This window comes from Electrophorus electricus, chromosome 19 (assembly GCF_041902795.1).
Source record: "Electrophorus electricus isolate QZ-2024a chromosome 19, ASM4190279v1, whole genome shotgun sequence".
NCBI classification, from domain to species: domain Eukaryota; kingdom Metazoa; phylum Chordata; class Actinopteri; order Gymnotiformes; family Gymnotidae; genus Electrophorus; species Electrophorus electricus.
In genome coordinates this window covers 11597641-11614205 of record NC_137515.1, presented here as the reverse complement: position 1 = coordinate 11614205, position 16565 = coordinate 11597641, and the positions used below count along the sequence as shown (strand labels likewise).

Below are 16565 nucleotides of genomic sequence, written 5' to 3'. Positions count from 1 at the left end.
CAAGGAGTTCCAGGAGATACATTTCTCTGTGATAATTGGAAAGGTGTTTCCACTTTCTTTGATATTAATTGCACCGTCGCCAGCTTGGCATCAAAGGGAGGCTAGCAGGATGGACAATTATCCATTAAACCTGTTGGTGTGCTGCAGTAAGGCAGTGGATGGGGGATGAGGGAATTGCTCTCATTAGCTTGAGTGACAGGCCCTGTTTTGCCCGACCACTTTTATCCCATCGCTGGAAAGTCAGATGTGAATGTTGGAAGTGGCACATAATTGCTTTTTATTTCCATGACAACAGACACCCTCTCCTGGCTTGGCCGCCAATCGTATTTACATTCTTTGACGGGAGGGTGGGGGTGGGGGGTGGGGGGTGGCATAGGGGGCTACAGAAAGTGAGGCTCCACACTCTCAAATGAGGCGTTACAATGCTGGGGTTTTTTTGGTTCACATTTGGGGAATCGAGCCAATTAAACACTGTCATGCATGGCCAGCGTGTCAAAAATTATTTCCCAGGAAATGAAGGGGGCAAGCTGAGGTTAACTCCAATGGTTGGGTTTACCGAGATCTGCTAAAGCCCTCGAGCTCCTCCATCTGTGTCCGGCTGTCTAAGGATTCGCTGGGCGTAATGCGCCCGCCTGTCCAAGGAAACAATAAGTGGAATGTGTCGTAGCGAACGTACTAGCGTGCTCGCTGGAGGCCCGAAACTCAATCGGCCTTGGATACACGACAGCAAGCGAGAAGCTCAAGAATTTCGGTCCCAGATAAAAGAATTCACATCCCTCAAAGCCTCGATTTCCATACCAAAAGCCCAAAGTCAGGACAGGGTGTTAGAGTTAAATTGGACAGGATAGTGATGGGGGACAAGGGTCACTGCCCTTCTCTTTTGTAATCTGCCAAGAATGTACAAATCTCCCCTTTCTCATCCTCCCACCCCCCAGACTGTATGGGTAAGCTGTTCTCAACAGCCGCCTCAGATATACAGATTAAAGTACAGCCCGTGGATAATACACAATGAGCGGCTGATCACAGAACTGTGCGCTCCGAGCCCTCTCTCACACCTTAGAGAAGTGGCATGAATTTATAATGGCCCCATTGATACTGCCGAATGGATGAAGGGGCTCTTGTGTAGTTTTCAATAACAAGGGCCTCTCCCAAAAGATGGAGGCATCACTCGCAATTAATAGAACAGATTTTATGCTCCAAGGAATAAAAAGGAATCAAGACTAGTCAAATTGTAGACACATTCCATAAAGCTGGTGCACAGAATATATTTCCAGACACAGCTGACTACAGACTGTCAGCATTTCTTCCCTTCATCCCAAGTGTGCGGGTTTTAGAATGTTCTAGAAAATCACTGGAAAGTCAGCTATGAATGTGGGAAGTGGAACGTAATTGCAGTCCAGCTCTGACAGTCATGATCTCCCCTTTGCACTTATCCTGTTCCAGATCAAATGACACTGAACTGAAATCTTAATGAAGGTCTTCCTGCACAAAATCATCAAACACCCAACACAAAGTAAACAGGTATTAGGAGCCACTGAATGAAACCAAGCTTCTATTTAGACTGCCTATTTCTCCGTCTCCCTGTTCACTGGAGAATATGAATTATTTATTTATCGAGACGCTATTCACATACCGTGTGCATATTTTATAAGCACCCTCAGTCCAGTTGAATAGGAGTGGAGAGGCATAGAGATTCGGCTCTCAACGAGAGAATGGCCTCACCCCTCCGCCTGGCTTCCACGTATTCACACCATGGACCTGGCTCTTGGGGGGATGAACGCCTGTTTGCTTAGGGATTAGGCAGAATAGGTCTCAACACCCTGTACACATTAGCTGTGCCATTGTGGTGCTCCCCATCCCCATCAGCACTGGCCACTGACACTGGTCTTTGTCTCACCACGGCCTGTCCCCGCTTCTTTACATTTTGTCGGTAGGCCAGCAGAGAGCTTGTTTCCCTTTCTTTTGCTTTTCCTCGTCAACAGAGTGTGACCAGCCGCACAAAACCCTTTTCGGAACAGTGGTATTTTACAGTATTAAGGGAATTATTTGGATTGTCTCTCACCCATCTGTCCTTGTTGAGCGCAAGATGCATCTGCTTGTGCTTTTGCCAATGATCACATATCCCCCGACAAGAGATCCAGACTCTCCAAGTTAACGCACAAGCTTGGTCAGCCACAGACTCGGAGTCTGTTTGTGGTTGTTTGTTTGCTCACTTGCTGACATGGGGAACAAGGCAGGAGATGTGTACAGTTGCTGTAAGTGGCCTGCTGGAATTAGCTGCCAGTGGCCTGTGGTGCTGGATATAAACAGTTAGAGTAACCAGCTGGTACTGGTGCACCAACTCCCGGACAGTGGATGTTGGAACAGAGGGGGTCATTACTGCATGCCGCCACAGAAATTTGACCTGCAGATGAGATGCTTGAGCATCCAGATGAAGCCTTGTTTCACCGGGCAGGGAGCCTTACTATTTCTGAACATAACAGGGGACAAAGAAATGTTTTCTCTTGACAAGGGGGAGTGGCTCTCCTACTTTCCTTGAAGTGTGGTGTGGTATGAGGGTGCAGTTAGTAAGAACTTCACTGGGGCTCAAAGCAGAACATCAGCCATTTCACCAAAAAAAAAACAAAAAAAACATGAAAACAAGACCTTTTCATAAAGATGAAAAAACTCACAGCACAGCCAGTTAAAGAAAAGGCAAAAAAGGACCCCCTGAGTGAAGAGGAGCTGCTACATGGGAGCATGTGCGTACAGCAGCGGCTAATGTAGCGTGTCTTATACATTATTCACAGGACTGACGCTGACTTGGCCAGAACTGAGCGAGTGCGTGAGTCTCCTTTTCCGCTGGGAGCTTCACAGAGACGCAAGCTTTGGGTCAGTGAGGCAGGCATCATGCTGCAGTCCCCCAGTCTCCCGCATGGCTGTGAGCAGGACTGTGTTTGGCGTGCGTTTGTGTTTAAAGTGTTCCCTACTGCACACATCATGGATCTATTAACAGAAGATTTTCTCACTGCTGTAATTTCATTATTATGTTACCGAAGGCTTCACAGACAAAATATTCTTTAAAGGCATGGAGATCCAGTTCATTTATACTTCATTCATTTCTTTATTGTGGGATTTCGGCTTTACTCAGAGAAGGGTGAGGTAGCAGACAGCTGATTGGGGTAGGAAGGGTGTGGTGGTGTTGTGCAGGTCAAGTCATGTGTGGGCCATAATGATATGGCTGCATAAATAGCTGTCTCCAACCATCTCAGGCAGGACATGGATGTCCTCTCACTGCCTCATTCACATATTCTCTTGCACTCTCTCACTCCCTCAACTGTCTGTGTCTCTCTGGATCAGATTTTGTCTGCATCTGAGCCAGGAGCTCAGGAGCCATCCAGGTTACTGAATACATAAATGCATTCTGTAACTTATGACTCATATCAAAATAACATAAGAGCCAGGCAGAGGCAAGCTGTCATTATGTACATAATCATACATAGTAGTTTCCTGCTTGTGCATTGATTTTGCCTATGTTGTGCAGCTCTCACTGCCATTTCCACATCCTCAAAGGCTGGCCACACTCTAATCCCTTAGATGTTCAGGTTTGACCTTGTTCCCCACTGAGGTTCGCCACTGTCTGCTGACCTTAGTACGCTTGATGTGATTGTGGAATGTGTGTATGTGTTTGAGAGAGAGAGAGAGAGAGAGAGAGAGAGAGAGAGAGAGAGAGAGAGAGAGAGAGAGAGAGAGAGAGAGAGAGAGCAAGAGCGTGAGTGAGTGAGTGTATGAGTGAGTGCACGTGACTGTGTGAGTGCAGGTTGAAGCTTCTGTGGATGTATATCTCAGGATTTCAGGGTTGCCATAGTCCACTTTAATTTAACCTTCGCTCCTGTTTGCAGCATTGGCACTGAGGTGCCTCTGAGGGCCCCAGTAATTGGGAGAAGGCTTGTGGCTAAGGGAGTGGAACAAACCATCGAAGAGAACCCTGTGTTCCAGCCCCAGATATGAAAGTGGAGCAGCACTTTGTGGTTCCGGGTGCCAGTCAACAGCAGCTTGCACAGATTGCCAGCTCACAGCTGGCAAAGTTCAACCATCTGCTTAGTTCTGGAGTGACCCCTTGAATGAAAGGGCTGAAATAGCAAGAGGCTGACGAGACCATACGCTTTGAATTGGTTGACCTTATGGGTTTGGAGTACGTCGCGAAATGCCATTACAGTCGAACAAGGGCACGCACTGCAGTAACAAGGGAACAGGAGTGAAGGGAGGCCAGGCCTAAACAGCACTGAACATGGCTTAATCTAAATGAAAGGATTTAGCCATTGTTCAGTGGGTTTTTGAGGAAGCACAGGGGAAATGCAGACCACTCTCCTCCAATTATAAAGGAAAATGTTCAATTAAAATGTAAATGTGGGGACTAAATGATATTGGTGCTGGGGGGAGTGATGGAGTTGTTTCTGTGGCTGTTTTCCTGCATGTCTGTGATGGAGGGCCATTCAGACAGTGGCTTCAGAAACTCACATCAACAACAAGGGCTGTTTTGACTTTTTAATGTTAAGGAGCACTTGGGTGTCACAGATGTATATTGTCTCAGATCGCGCGCGTGTGTGTGTTTGGGGGGGGCAAATATTTGTGCTCCAGCACCTGACTCCCTGGTACTAAGCAGACATATTCTTGTTGACTGCTTAGCTGTGGTGGCACTGAGAGAGGACAGGAAGGGAGGGAGGGAGATTTGAGGTTTGACATGGAACATAGAGGTGATGAATAGCTGGGATGACTCACAGATTCTGGGTTATATCTCCGCCATCGTACTTTCCTCATGTCTCAGCTACAGGGCATTAGCCAAATACCCCTCGTGCTGGACCAGAGGCCTTCAAACATTCATGGGCCTTCCTGGCTCCTGTGAGCAGGGGTGGGTGAACATCTTGGCCTGATGCTAGGAGGTGAACCCACAACCTCATCAGCAGCAAGCACTAGTAAGCTCATTCGTGGCTGTCAGGTGTAAGGGCACCCAAACATTACAGTTATACGACCTCCTAGAGGAGCAGAGTAGGGGGAAATAGTGGAAAATTGCTCTTTTAGGTTTCACACATATTTTCCCTGTATTTATATGTAAAAGAAGTTATAAAGTTTGTGTTGTTACTGTATGCAAATAGTTCAAAGTTCAAAGTTCAAAGAGGCTTTATTGTCATTTCAGCTATATACAAGTACACAACAAAAATGAGACAATGTTCCTCCAGGACCATGGTGCAACACAAAACAACAGTGCAACAGACAACATGCTACATAAATGCAAACAGTCCAATATAGTGCAAAAATTTCATTAAATAAACAATAATAAATACAGGACAGGACAAATACAAAATGAGTAGACAGTGCAATTATTTAGTCCAGTACACAGTACTGGGCATATGTAAAGCGAGTTGTGCATAGGAATCAGTGACATCCTACCCTGAACATAGCAGTCACCGGTAGCAGCCAGAACAGTTCAAAGTACAGTGCTGGTTTAGTACAGTACTCTAGCAGCAAGTAGGATAATGTGCAAGTCTGCAACAGGAGTGCATAGTTTATTTGTGTGTGGTTTGACTTCAGCACTAGTCCGATGCAAAACAATGTGTGAGTGTGTGTATATGTATGTATGTACGTACGTATGTAGGTACATATATACATGCGTATGTATGTGTGTGTGTGTGTGTGTGTGTGTGTGACTGTGTGTAAGCATGTATAAAAGTGCCCATTTTAGAATCTGAATTGGAATTGGAGTTAGCCAGAGTTCAGGAGTATAATGGCTTCTGGGAAGAAGCTGTTGCACAGTCTGGAGGTGCGGGACTGGATGCTGCGGTACCTTCTTCCAGATGGCAAAAGGGTGAACAGTTCATGTGAGGGGTGTGTGGGGTCTTTCACAATGTTGGTGGCTTTCCGGATGCAGCGTGTTATGTAGATGTTCATGATGGAGGGAAGAGAGACCCCAATGATCTTCTCAGCTGTTCTCACTAGTCTCTGGAGGGTGTTGCGGACAAAGGTGGTGCAGTTCCCAAACCAGGTAATGATGCAGCTGCTCAGGATGCTCTCTACAGTACCTCTGTAGAAGGTAGTGAGGATGGGTGATGGGAGCTGGGCTTCCCTCAGCTTCCGAAGGAAGTAAAGACGTTGCTGGGCTCTCTTAGTGATGGAACTGGTGTTCAGGGTCCAGGTGAGGTTCTCCGCTATGTGAACACCAAGGAACTTGATGTTCTTGACGATCTCCACTGAGGAGCCATTGATGGCAAGCGGGGAGTGATCTCGCCTTGCTCTACAGAAGTCAACAACCATTTCTTTTGTCTTGTCAACATTCGGATACAGGTTGTTGACCTTACACCAGCTCACCAGTTCTCACACCTCCTCTCTGTATGCTGACTCGTTGTCTTTGTTGATGAGACCCACCTCGGTCGTGTCATCAGCGAACTTGATGATGTGATTCGAACTGTGCATCGCTGCACAGTCATGAGTCAGCAGTGTGAACAGCAGGGGGCTGAGTACGCTGCCCTGGGGGGCACCAGTACTCAGTGTGGTGGTGTTGGAAGTGCTGCTCCCAATCCGGACTGACTGAGGTCTACCAGTCAAGAAATCCAGGATCCAGTTGCAGAGGAAGGTGTTCAAGCCCAGTAAGCTCAACTTTCCAATCAGATGCTGAGGAACAATGGTGTTGATGTTGTCTGGTCCAGCAGCTTTCCGTGGGTTAACTCCAGGCAGAGTACGCCTCACATCAGCCGCCGTCAGGCACAGCACCTGGTCATTTTGCGGAGGGATAGACTTTTCTGCTGCAACGTTGTTCTGCGCTTCAAACCGTACATAGAAGTCATTCAGTGCATCTGGGAGGATGGCATCACTGTCACAGGAAGGTGATGTTTTCCTGTAGTTAGTAATGGCCTGAATGCCCTCCCACATGCGCCGTGTGTCACCAGTGTCTTTGAAGTGTCCATGGATCCTCTGTGTGTGTGCACGCTTTGCTTCCCTGATCGCACATGACAGTTTGACTCTTGTTTTCCTGAGAGCCTCTCTGTCACCTGTTCTGAAGGCTGAGTCACGGGTCCTCAGTAGCATGCGCACCTCAGCAGTCATCCATGGCTTCTGGTTGGGGCGTGTGGTGATGGTCTTGGAGACAGTAACATCACCAAGGCACTTGCTGATGTAGCCAGTCACTGATGCTGTATACGCTTCCAGGTTAACAGTGCCACAGTCAGTAGCAGCCTCCTTGAACGTGATCCAAGTCATCTGCTCAAAACAGTCTTGAAAAGCAGAGATGGCTCCTGCTGGCCAGGTTCTCACCTGCTTCAGAAGCGGTTTCGAGTGTCATATTTTCTGACTGAGTTTTCATTCATTCATTCATTCATTCATTCATTTTGTTCTGAATGTGTTTTTATTCATTCATGTGCTTATTCGCTCACTCATTTACTCAATTACTCACCCTTTCATTCACTCATGCATTTGTGATTCAGGTGGTCAGTCATCCACCTCAGCACAAGTTCACTTATGGACACTCGATCACATCATAACACATCATCTAATCCCTAACAGCTTTCCCCTGTCCCAAAGGCCCTGACTGGCTTCACTCTCTTGAATGGCAGGTGGAGCTCTCAGACAGCACCTCTCACACCATCACAGATGCCTACGTAGGGAAGGAGTACATCATCCAGCTGGCCGCCAAGGACATGGAGATCGGCACATGGAGCGACTGGAGCGTTGCTGTGCATGCCACACCCTGGACAGAGGAGCCCAAACCTATGACCACCACGGAGGTGAACGTCCTCGTAGGTGAGCCCTGTTGTTCACCCTCCTAAACTCCCTCCTGCCACCTTTTTCGAACCACATTAAGAACTGGAGAGTCTGCATTGCAAAGTCAGACTGCCTCCTCCTGGACACTGGGGCTGGTGCACCTCAGATGTGCTGGTGCTGCGCAGCTGGGACTTTGCTGAAGGAATGAGACAATAGTAGGCGGATGCGGAGCACGAACATGGCGCTCCCAGGAACAGACGCTCCCTATGCCCTTCCATTTCTCCTTTGTTGCGCTTCCCTTTGTAGCACTTAGGATTTTTATGAACAAATTTTCGGAACATGCCAGTCTCTGGTGTCCTAGTAATAAAAGGAAGATCAGAAGGAAATCGGAATGTTAAAGTTAGCAAGGGAATCATCAACTTAGCTTTCATGGTTAAATGTAAGGAGCTATTTAAAAGATCAGTGGTTTTTGATTAAAAAACAGTCAGTGTCTGAACATGTGTGCTATATGTGTGGCTCAACCCGCACTCTATACTAGAGCCAGATGGTGTCAAACTCAATTCTCACAGAAAATATTATAATTTATTTTCATGTCTGTTACCAAGAATGCAATGTGTAGAATTGTTAAATGGATGTAGAATTGATACTTACATGTTAGAAATGTGTGAAGCTTCTCAAAATAGGGACTTTCAGAAATCAACTGTAACAAGGAATTTAGGACACTCTTTTTTTAGATGTTAGCTTGTTCCAAGGTTCACACAGTATCAGTGGCCTTGTCCTCTTGTACGTGAGGGAATTCTGGGAGACTCAATGGCTCTACTCTGCACATTTTATAAATAGAATCGACAAGCTGATGACAATCTGTTGATGATAATATCTGGTGGCTACTACTCAGATCGTTTTGATCTAGCAGACAGTATTGAATATCACTGAAAATCGAGCTATCTTTAGACAGTCAGAGAGAACCAGAAAGTCAGCAGAACCTTGTGTTTGCGATTGCTGTTACCACGCTAGCATGCTAGATCCTCGGTCAGAGGCATTCCCCTGCAAGCACCGCAGCTGCCCTCTCCCACTTGCTGAAAGGAACATGCAGTTCAGAATTAATCTGGATTAATGCTTCATGTGGTTTGCACACATTTTAATTTGTTTAATAAGGAGATTGACTTTGCTCCACTGTGAGGGAAGACCTTCTATTTGATCTGAGAAAACATTATCCCCTGAGTCATTTCACACATCATCACACCAGGCGAATAACACAATAAACAAGCAATAATAATTGAAATAAGAACTAATTCCTGCTTGCACCTGCAAGATTAATCAGTTTTACAGCCAAACAACATAAACAAGCTTACCACATGAGTGGAGCAGCCATCGTGCCATTGTTAATAATGTGACAGAGTGTTCAGATTAGTTTGAGAGGTGTTTTTTTGTTGTTGTTGTTGTTGTTTAGGGTAGTTTAGTTTAGTTTTGCCATTGCATTGCTTTGTTTTATTTTGTTTTTCACTTCACTGGGCCCTTTCTTGAGTCCATTACAGAGAAAACTTTTAGAATGTTTCTTCATCATTGCCCATACTAGGAGGATTACAGTCATCACATGGCACTTCCATCCTATATTAGATTTTCCTGAAAGAGCAGTTTGGTATCCCGGTCACATACAGGAAAACACTTTTGAAACAACGGCTGTGAATATTTTTATTTTATTTTTATTGTCATTTTTCTAATTATTGCTCTGTATTATTTCACAGCTGGACAGCTGTCATGAGGTTACACAGCATTTTTTTTTCTTCAAGACCAACCAGAGAATTGAATTAAAATGATCTGTGTGTAGTCTATTTTTTCACATACTTTAATTTCTTCCATACACAATTAATTAGCTGTAGATCCAGGGGTTCCAAACCGTGCCTGCTCTAAAAATGATCTTCCTTTCTGCAGAGACCACACCCTCTTCTGCCCCACCCTCAGCCAAGCCAAGGGTGGGTGGTGCCATGGGTGGTTGCTCCGCCCTACTCTGCTCATCCCATGTCCTCCTGGCATGCATCCTGCTGTCCATCATGTGGTATGTGATGAGTCCTATGTCTGAACTACATTACCCATTGACCTTGAGGCATCATGTACAACAACACACTAAGCAAATATATAGCTGTGTCATATTAAGATGCCTGGTCATAAGGCAGAACTATCTCCCACATTCCACTCTCTCATCTAAAAACCCTGCTGAGATCATAAGAATTAGAATTCAGACAATAAGACTGGTCTTTACAGACTTTTTACGAGGCCTCATTGCAACTTTTACAACTTTTACAAAGAACCTCGGGAAGAAGACTCACTCCAGAGATTTTAAGGCCACTAATTCTGATCGAGCAGCAGGGCTAATGTGGCAAGCCGGGTACCTAGCAGAAGATGCGTTATTTGTGCACACAGCACTGTCATCCTGTCAGAACCTTGCATGTGTCATAATGAAGCAAGCTCTAATTAAAGCAAGTTGGAGAACTGAGACAGCATGGTGTGCAAACGTAACCATGACACTCCTGCCCCAGCAGGGGTTCAGCAGGCCAGCTTACAGCCACGGGCCAGCATGATTGAATGGGGCATCTATTAGCTCATGGAAGCATGTGGTAGTGACTGACCACCAGTGAACAGCCAGAGCTCGGGGCCAGACAGTTTGTTTGCCTCCAGGGAGGTCGCCTGCATCCCTCACTCAATGACTGAGCTACTAGAGGACAGTTTAACTGGCTGGTCAGCACTGGTCTGGGGGAAGCCCACATGGGCATCACAGACATCACAGCTGACCCATTCCTCCTCCTTAACTGCAGTTGGCTCAAGTTGGCTCCTAGAGCGCCAAGGATACCAGTGCTGTGGATCACAGCACTGCTGTCATTGGGGAGTTGTTGAGTTGGTGATGTTTAGGTCATTAAGGCTTGTAAGGTCAAATCCTGTCTTTGAAGTTTATAAAAGAGTCCTCTGACATGTGCCATATGGAAACTTAAGGGAGAGTTTCTGCAGTGTTTTAGAATCTCCACAACGTGCTTTATTGTCCAGTGAAGCAGGGCAGCACTTGCATTATCTTAAGTTTAGGCAGATGTATTTCTGTTTGGAAGCTGTGGGGGTGGGCTGGGGTTCGTGTTCTAAAAGTCTGCCTCTACTAGTCTCAGCCTTGACGTGTGCCATACCTTCACTGAAGAAAAGCAGTGTGACAGTTGGACTGTTGGGCACATCGTGCAGACAGGTACAATTAAAGCTCAAAAGCTTGCCACTTAGCTCAAGCCAATAGAGTTTATTAGTGGAAGCAACCAGGTGATCCCAAATGCCTGAATCCAGTCAACTTAAATTTGACACCATGCGCTTCCCAAGAACAAGTACCAGATAGAGCCAGACAATTTGTAAGATCAAGCACTAGGTATTTTTAAAGGTTTTTTTTTTGTATATCTTCTGAATTTTGTCAGACACATACACTGCCTCTGAAAGAGTTGTGAGTATGACACAGTGAACAAAGCCTGGAACACTGGAACACTGCTGTTTTATAAATAATGTATCTCTATTCATGTCCCTGATACTGAAGCACCTATTCATTTTTTCCTTTTGCAGATGTTTATGATTCATTCCTGTGGAAAGTCTTCTAGTTCTATTTTGCACATGTTAATGGATATCGTGCATTGATAATTTAATTCAAGTTTTTTTCACAAAAACAAAGAAAAAACAAGAAGATTAATGATGATGACATTTACAAAAGGAAGGGAAGAAAGAAATGAAATGCAGCTATGGCAGTGCACCTGGAGCACAGACACGGGACAGTGAACCCCAGGGAAGCAAAACATATGGGGACACACGACTCAGAAGGCATCTATCTCGCCGCAGCACATCGGCGAACTGACTGTCCTCCACCCCTTTGAAGTAGTTTTTTTGTTTGTTTGTTTATTTGAGGGAGGGGTTTGTTTTGTTTTTTATGAATGAATCCAAGCTTTTTTATCGTTCCCACACACTGGAGATGGTTGGATGCGCTCACCTTGTGGGTCATTCATTTCAGCAACATACAGCTAACTCATCATGCCAAAGACTCTGAGAGTTTTCCTTCCCATGATCCCTTGCCTCCCTGAGCGTGTCTGTGCAAGGGACCGAAAGCTGCAGTGCAAAAATGTCCATCCAGCAAACAGGAACTTCAAAGACTGAGGACTAACTTACAATGAAGGTCATCATTTGATTATGCTTTTTTCACCATTTACTTTTTATTTTATTTTATTTTCTCTTGTATTTGACCCTTGATATCAAGAGACTAAAATACACACACAGAGACACACATAAACAGACGGTTTAACTCCATGGTAGTGTACTGGACTGCATTTTTAAATGGAAAACCAAGTTGGGAAAAACAAAAGGTGTATTAAACTGTTCATTATGCTTAAGTTCTGCATAGAACCACTTTTATCACATTTCAAAATCATTTGCCTTTCAACACCTTTAATAGCCAATGTCACAATTTAATGTTACTTTATTCAAGGAATATTGTTCCTTGTGATTTACATATTGTGATTTATGTTTTTATTTGTTTATTAAACAAATTATACATATAGCATTTTAGTTTCTTTTTCTCAAACATTCACAATTGCTTAATTCTCCATGATCATATTTTGTAAACTACAATATGTATCTTTAACATGAAAAAAAAAAACTTTATTATTTAATAATGTATGTATTAGCTTTAGATTCTTGTAACCTGTATCTGGGTTCTTTTTATAGATGTATATAAAACAAGAGGTTGTTCATTAAATGTGACCATTTCACAATGAGTTGGCCCTCGGTCATTTGTTGATATTCCCTGTTTCTGTGCCACACGCAGTCAAACTCTACTAGGGATTATTTTTGAGCATTGAAAATATCTTGGGAATGACACTTTTGTTCTTTTGGCACAAATGTTAATGTGTGGGGACACTGGTGAGTGGGGTTGAGGCTGATTAAATATGATTGTAGCTGGAACGTCCAATTAAGCTGTCCTGGGTCTTACCAGAGCCTCATGCTCATGAAAGGAAAATGAGAAGCTGTAAAAGGTGGCCCAGTAATTCATTAAGGCGCTTTGCAGTTTTCCTTTTTCCTGGCCACATCTTAGTTTGAAGGCTTGCAAATGCTGCCTGAATTACTCCTTAATATACTCCCTCTGCCAGTTAAGAATAGCTCCAGCAAGGAGCTATTTTTCCAGTCTTCCAGCAAGGTCTTCCACCTTCTTAAAAAAGCCAGGAACAAGTCGCTGTGTCTAGGACATTCCTAAACCTCCGGCAAGACTCTTCCTTCTACTCGACCTTCACGTCCACCTTCCAAAGCCAAGAGACGTAACCCCTTATTAGCTGACATTGGAAAAGAATAAAAATTGAGCTGGAAAATCGATGGCTCAGAACCTTTGGCTTGATGCTTCTTGGGCTCTGGCAGAAGGCTACACCAACATTAAGATGACAGATTGCCCTGACGGGTGTGGAGCACTCTGCAGAAGTGGAGGGGGCTTGGTAGAGATACATGGGTCAGGCTTGAGGTTTCTGATGGACTGCTGCTGAGCCGTCTTTAGGAGTGATTTGATAGCACGTCAGCAGGTCTGCGTGGGAGCCACTGGGCCCTTCTCCACACTCTGACACCACATCGCTGGCACTCTGATATGCAGTCCTGCCACATCTCTGGCAGGGGAAATTCCAGAGATTTGTAGCTCAAGAGATGAAGTGAGTTGCCTCTGAGTGTTAAGGAAAATGGCAGCATATATAATGGCATGGTTTGCCGCTTGCAGTTTCTAATCTTGTTTTTTCTCATCAAAAATTGCAGAAAAAAATCTACAGTATGTTAACACCATGGAACTGCTTTTTATATCATGTTGATGTAAGACCTCTTAATCTATTCAAGTAACATTTTTTTATTGTTAAATAAAAGTAAAAAAGACTTGCATAATATTCGCATAACACATCATTTGAGGCACACACCTCTGTTCCATTCTGTTCCAACAGCCTCTACAGAGTAAAATGTCCTGTTGCCAATTGACTAAAACAGAGAAAAATGGGTTTTCATATTGTACAGGACATCTGTGTCTACCTCATCCTTAAATGGTGGGCAAAATGTTGATGACATGGTCCACCTTGACTTTTGTCCCGCTGAGTCTTTATATACACTACACTTTTTTCTGCTCTTTTACTGTCCTCAAGGCTGATGTCTTTATTTGGCTTGTTGCAGGTGCACGCATTCTGACTGCTAAAGCACTCACCCCTCCACACCGTATGCTGTGTGTGATTGACCTGGAGAACTCTGGCATTTTGATGCGCTCAGTCAGCCCTTCGAGTTTAGGCCCCTGACTGCTGGTTCTGGGAAAATCGATAGCCTATTGCACAGCTGTCAGCTGCCAGGCTTTCCTAATGACAGCCTCGACCTTCCAAAGCAGCTAACTACATAACCGACACCTAATCACTTCAGAGCAGATTCACCTTAACTTTTGCCTCCTTGAGAAGATAAGGAGTATGCTCGCACACCCCTGGCAACCTTAGGGCTAATCTTTAACCTTTCCATATGTAGTTCAGTGAAATTACTCAGATAATAATATAGACAACATTTGGTATATGTAAAAGAAATACATGGTCTATTATGCTTATAATATTGTGGAGCCTCAGTTACACTTAATCCTATTAAATATGTGTTATATAGTGCTTTCTGCTGAGTTGGGTCCTATCTGCCCAAAGACTGTACTATTTTTGAGCTTCTTTTATATCCCCTAGTCTCAGATGTTTGTCTAGTAATGAGGTTACTAAAGTTGCTCTTTGCTCCAGCCAAACTCCAATTTGATTGGATTTTTAACCAAACAAGGGAGCAGCACCCCTTCTCTATGCTGGTATTGATCCACCTTCTCAAGCAACACTGAGCACTACACTCTGAAATTAATGAAACATAAGCAGAAGGAACTAGCACATACTGACTGCCAGGATCAAACGCACAGCCTTTCGAAAGCATCCACTGTTTAGTAATAGGAATTCATTATAGCAACCAGTCTCCTGAAAAGTATGATCTTTGAATTCTGGACTCTGACAGGCTCTTGTGTGACAAAGCAAGAGCTCAGTGTGTGTACAGACTAAAACATGACATCCAGGTTCTGTGAAGCATGTCTCTCTCACACAAGCCCCTTTGTTCCTTGTGCATGCTTGGGGACTGTATTCAGCACTAAAGGGATGTTCATGACAACATCCATTGCTCCATGACTGTGGTGGAACCTGGAAACATACACCCTTTTTGTGTGTTAAATTCATACTGTCACATTGCTTACATGTTTTGATTTATCCTAACAAATTCCGGACAGGCGCGCCATCGCTTTCATGTTCTCACAAGCCTGTGTTACTCCTGCGGGGCATCCGTTGGGATCGGGAATATGGCCACTGTTTGGCCGTGCATGGTTTAATTCCAGCAATCTGTTTCTCATTAGCTCCTTGCATCGGGCCGTTTGGCGCTTTGCAGACATACTATGAGCCACGAGTCAGGAATCGCAGCTAAAAACCAAGCCTTGGTGGTTGCAGGATCAGCCAGTGCGCATCAGGCTGGAGTGGTTTCACACCAACATGGGTCATCTAATGCCCAAGTAGGATGGTGTTGGGTGTGGTGTGGGGGTGGGAGGTGGAGGACCTGGGAAAGAGTGTCTGCACCTGTGCCACCTGCTGGCTGCCATGCAATAAGGGCCCCCACAGACGTCTCTGGATGTCTCCGGCTGGCTCTGGATAACAGAGAGGGACCTGCTCATCCTCTTCAGCCCATCCAATTCCACTGAGACGTGGGTGATAAATTGGGACTTTTCCCCATCTGGTTGGAGGCCTCATTCCATGTGCACCCCTAAAATCTTGAGAAGCAGAGGGAGGTTGAGGCAGGGAGGCGCTAATTAATTTCAGCCCAAGCCAGGTGATTCCTTTCCTCTTTGGCCAGCTGCCCAGTTTCAGACCAGAGGTAAAGCAATGTGTGTGTATGTGTTTGTGTGTGTGTGTGCATGTGCATGCGTGTGTGTGTGTGTGTGTCAGAAGAGCACCCAGTCACACTGGGATCAGCAAGCTGGTCAAGGGAAACAAAGGAGCCATGGTCATGAAGTGGAGGGGGTGTGATGTCTGGGTGGTGGCAAACTTCCTCTCTTTCATCCCAGAAGGCATTACTGAGACTGATTTACAGTGTGCTCCATGTGCACAGGCCCCGGCGTGGCGATCTGGGCTCTGGCTGCTGTCTGTGATGTCTGCTTCTGGGGACGAGCAGTGGAGCTGGAGGTGGTGGGTGGCAGGGAAGCCCGACACCCCACAGTCAGGGCAGCACACCAGGGTGTGTCATGACACAAGCCCTCACTTCAAAGCTCAGACTGGCCTCGGCCCTGGCCCCAGCGCAGCCTGATTGACTGACACTTTTATGACTTGGCAAAAGAAAAAATAAATAAAGAAATAAATGCTGAGCAGCAGGCAGTGGATGTAGCATTCGTCTCTGAAGAGCTCCTGGTGTATGGGAACGGCCACGCTGCTAAAGCCCTATGTGTTGCCATACACATACCAGACCAAAGTACAAATCATGATCTTACAACTTGCTTCAGAATATCAGTAGCCTTACTAAAGCTCACGGAACATTGTGAGCTTGTTGCCGAGGCTACTGTGAAGTCCAGCAGAAATCGTTTCTGGGGGACTCAGTTGGTTGCTTGTTTGCATTTACAAGATGGCTCCTGGAAGAGAGTAAATATTCCAGGTAGTTGTTTTGGGGCAAGGACACATATTTGATTGAGTATGATTACTAACCATTGTCTAGCACCAGAGAAATGCTGATTGGGAATGTGTAATTTTATGAAAACCAAAGCTTAG

General features: G+C 45.1%; 1 protein-coding gene across 4 annotated transcripts in view; it reads left to right on the top strand.

Annotated features, from left to right (window-relative positions):
* Positions 1-12529, top strand: part of cntfr (ciliary neurotrophic factor receptor) — a 105996-nt gene extending 93467 nt beyond the window's left edge. For all 4 annotated transcript variants that reach the window (XM_027010375.3, XM_081702534.1, XM_081702535.1 and 1 more), the window contains 3 exons: positions 7587-7773; positions 9667-9790; positions 11320-12529. In XM_027010375.3, the coding sequence (XP_026866176.1) occupies positions 7587-7773; positions 9667-9790; position 11320 (312 nt within the window). In that variant the 3' untranslated portion in view covers positions 11321-12529. The remainder of the gene's footprint in view (positions 1-7586; positions 7774-9666; positions 9791-11319) is intronic.
* The last annotated feature ends 4036 nt before the right edge of the window (positions 12530-16565 follow it).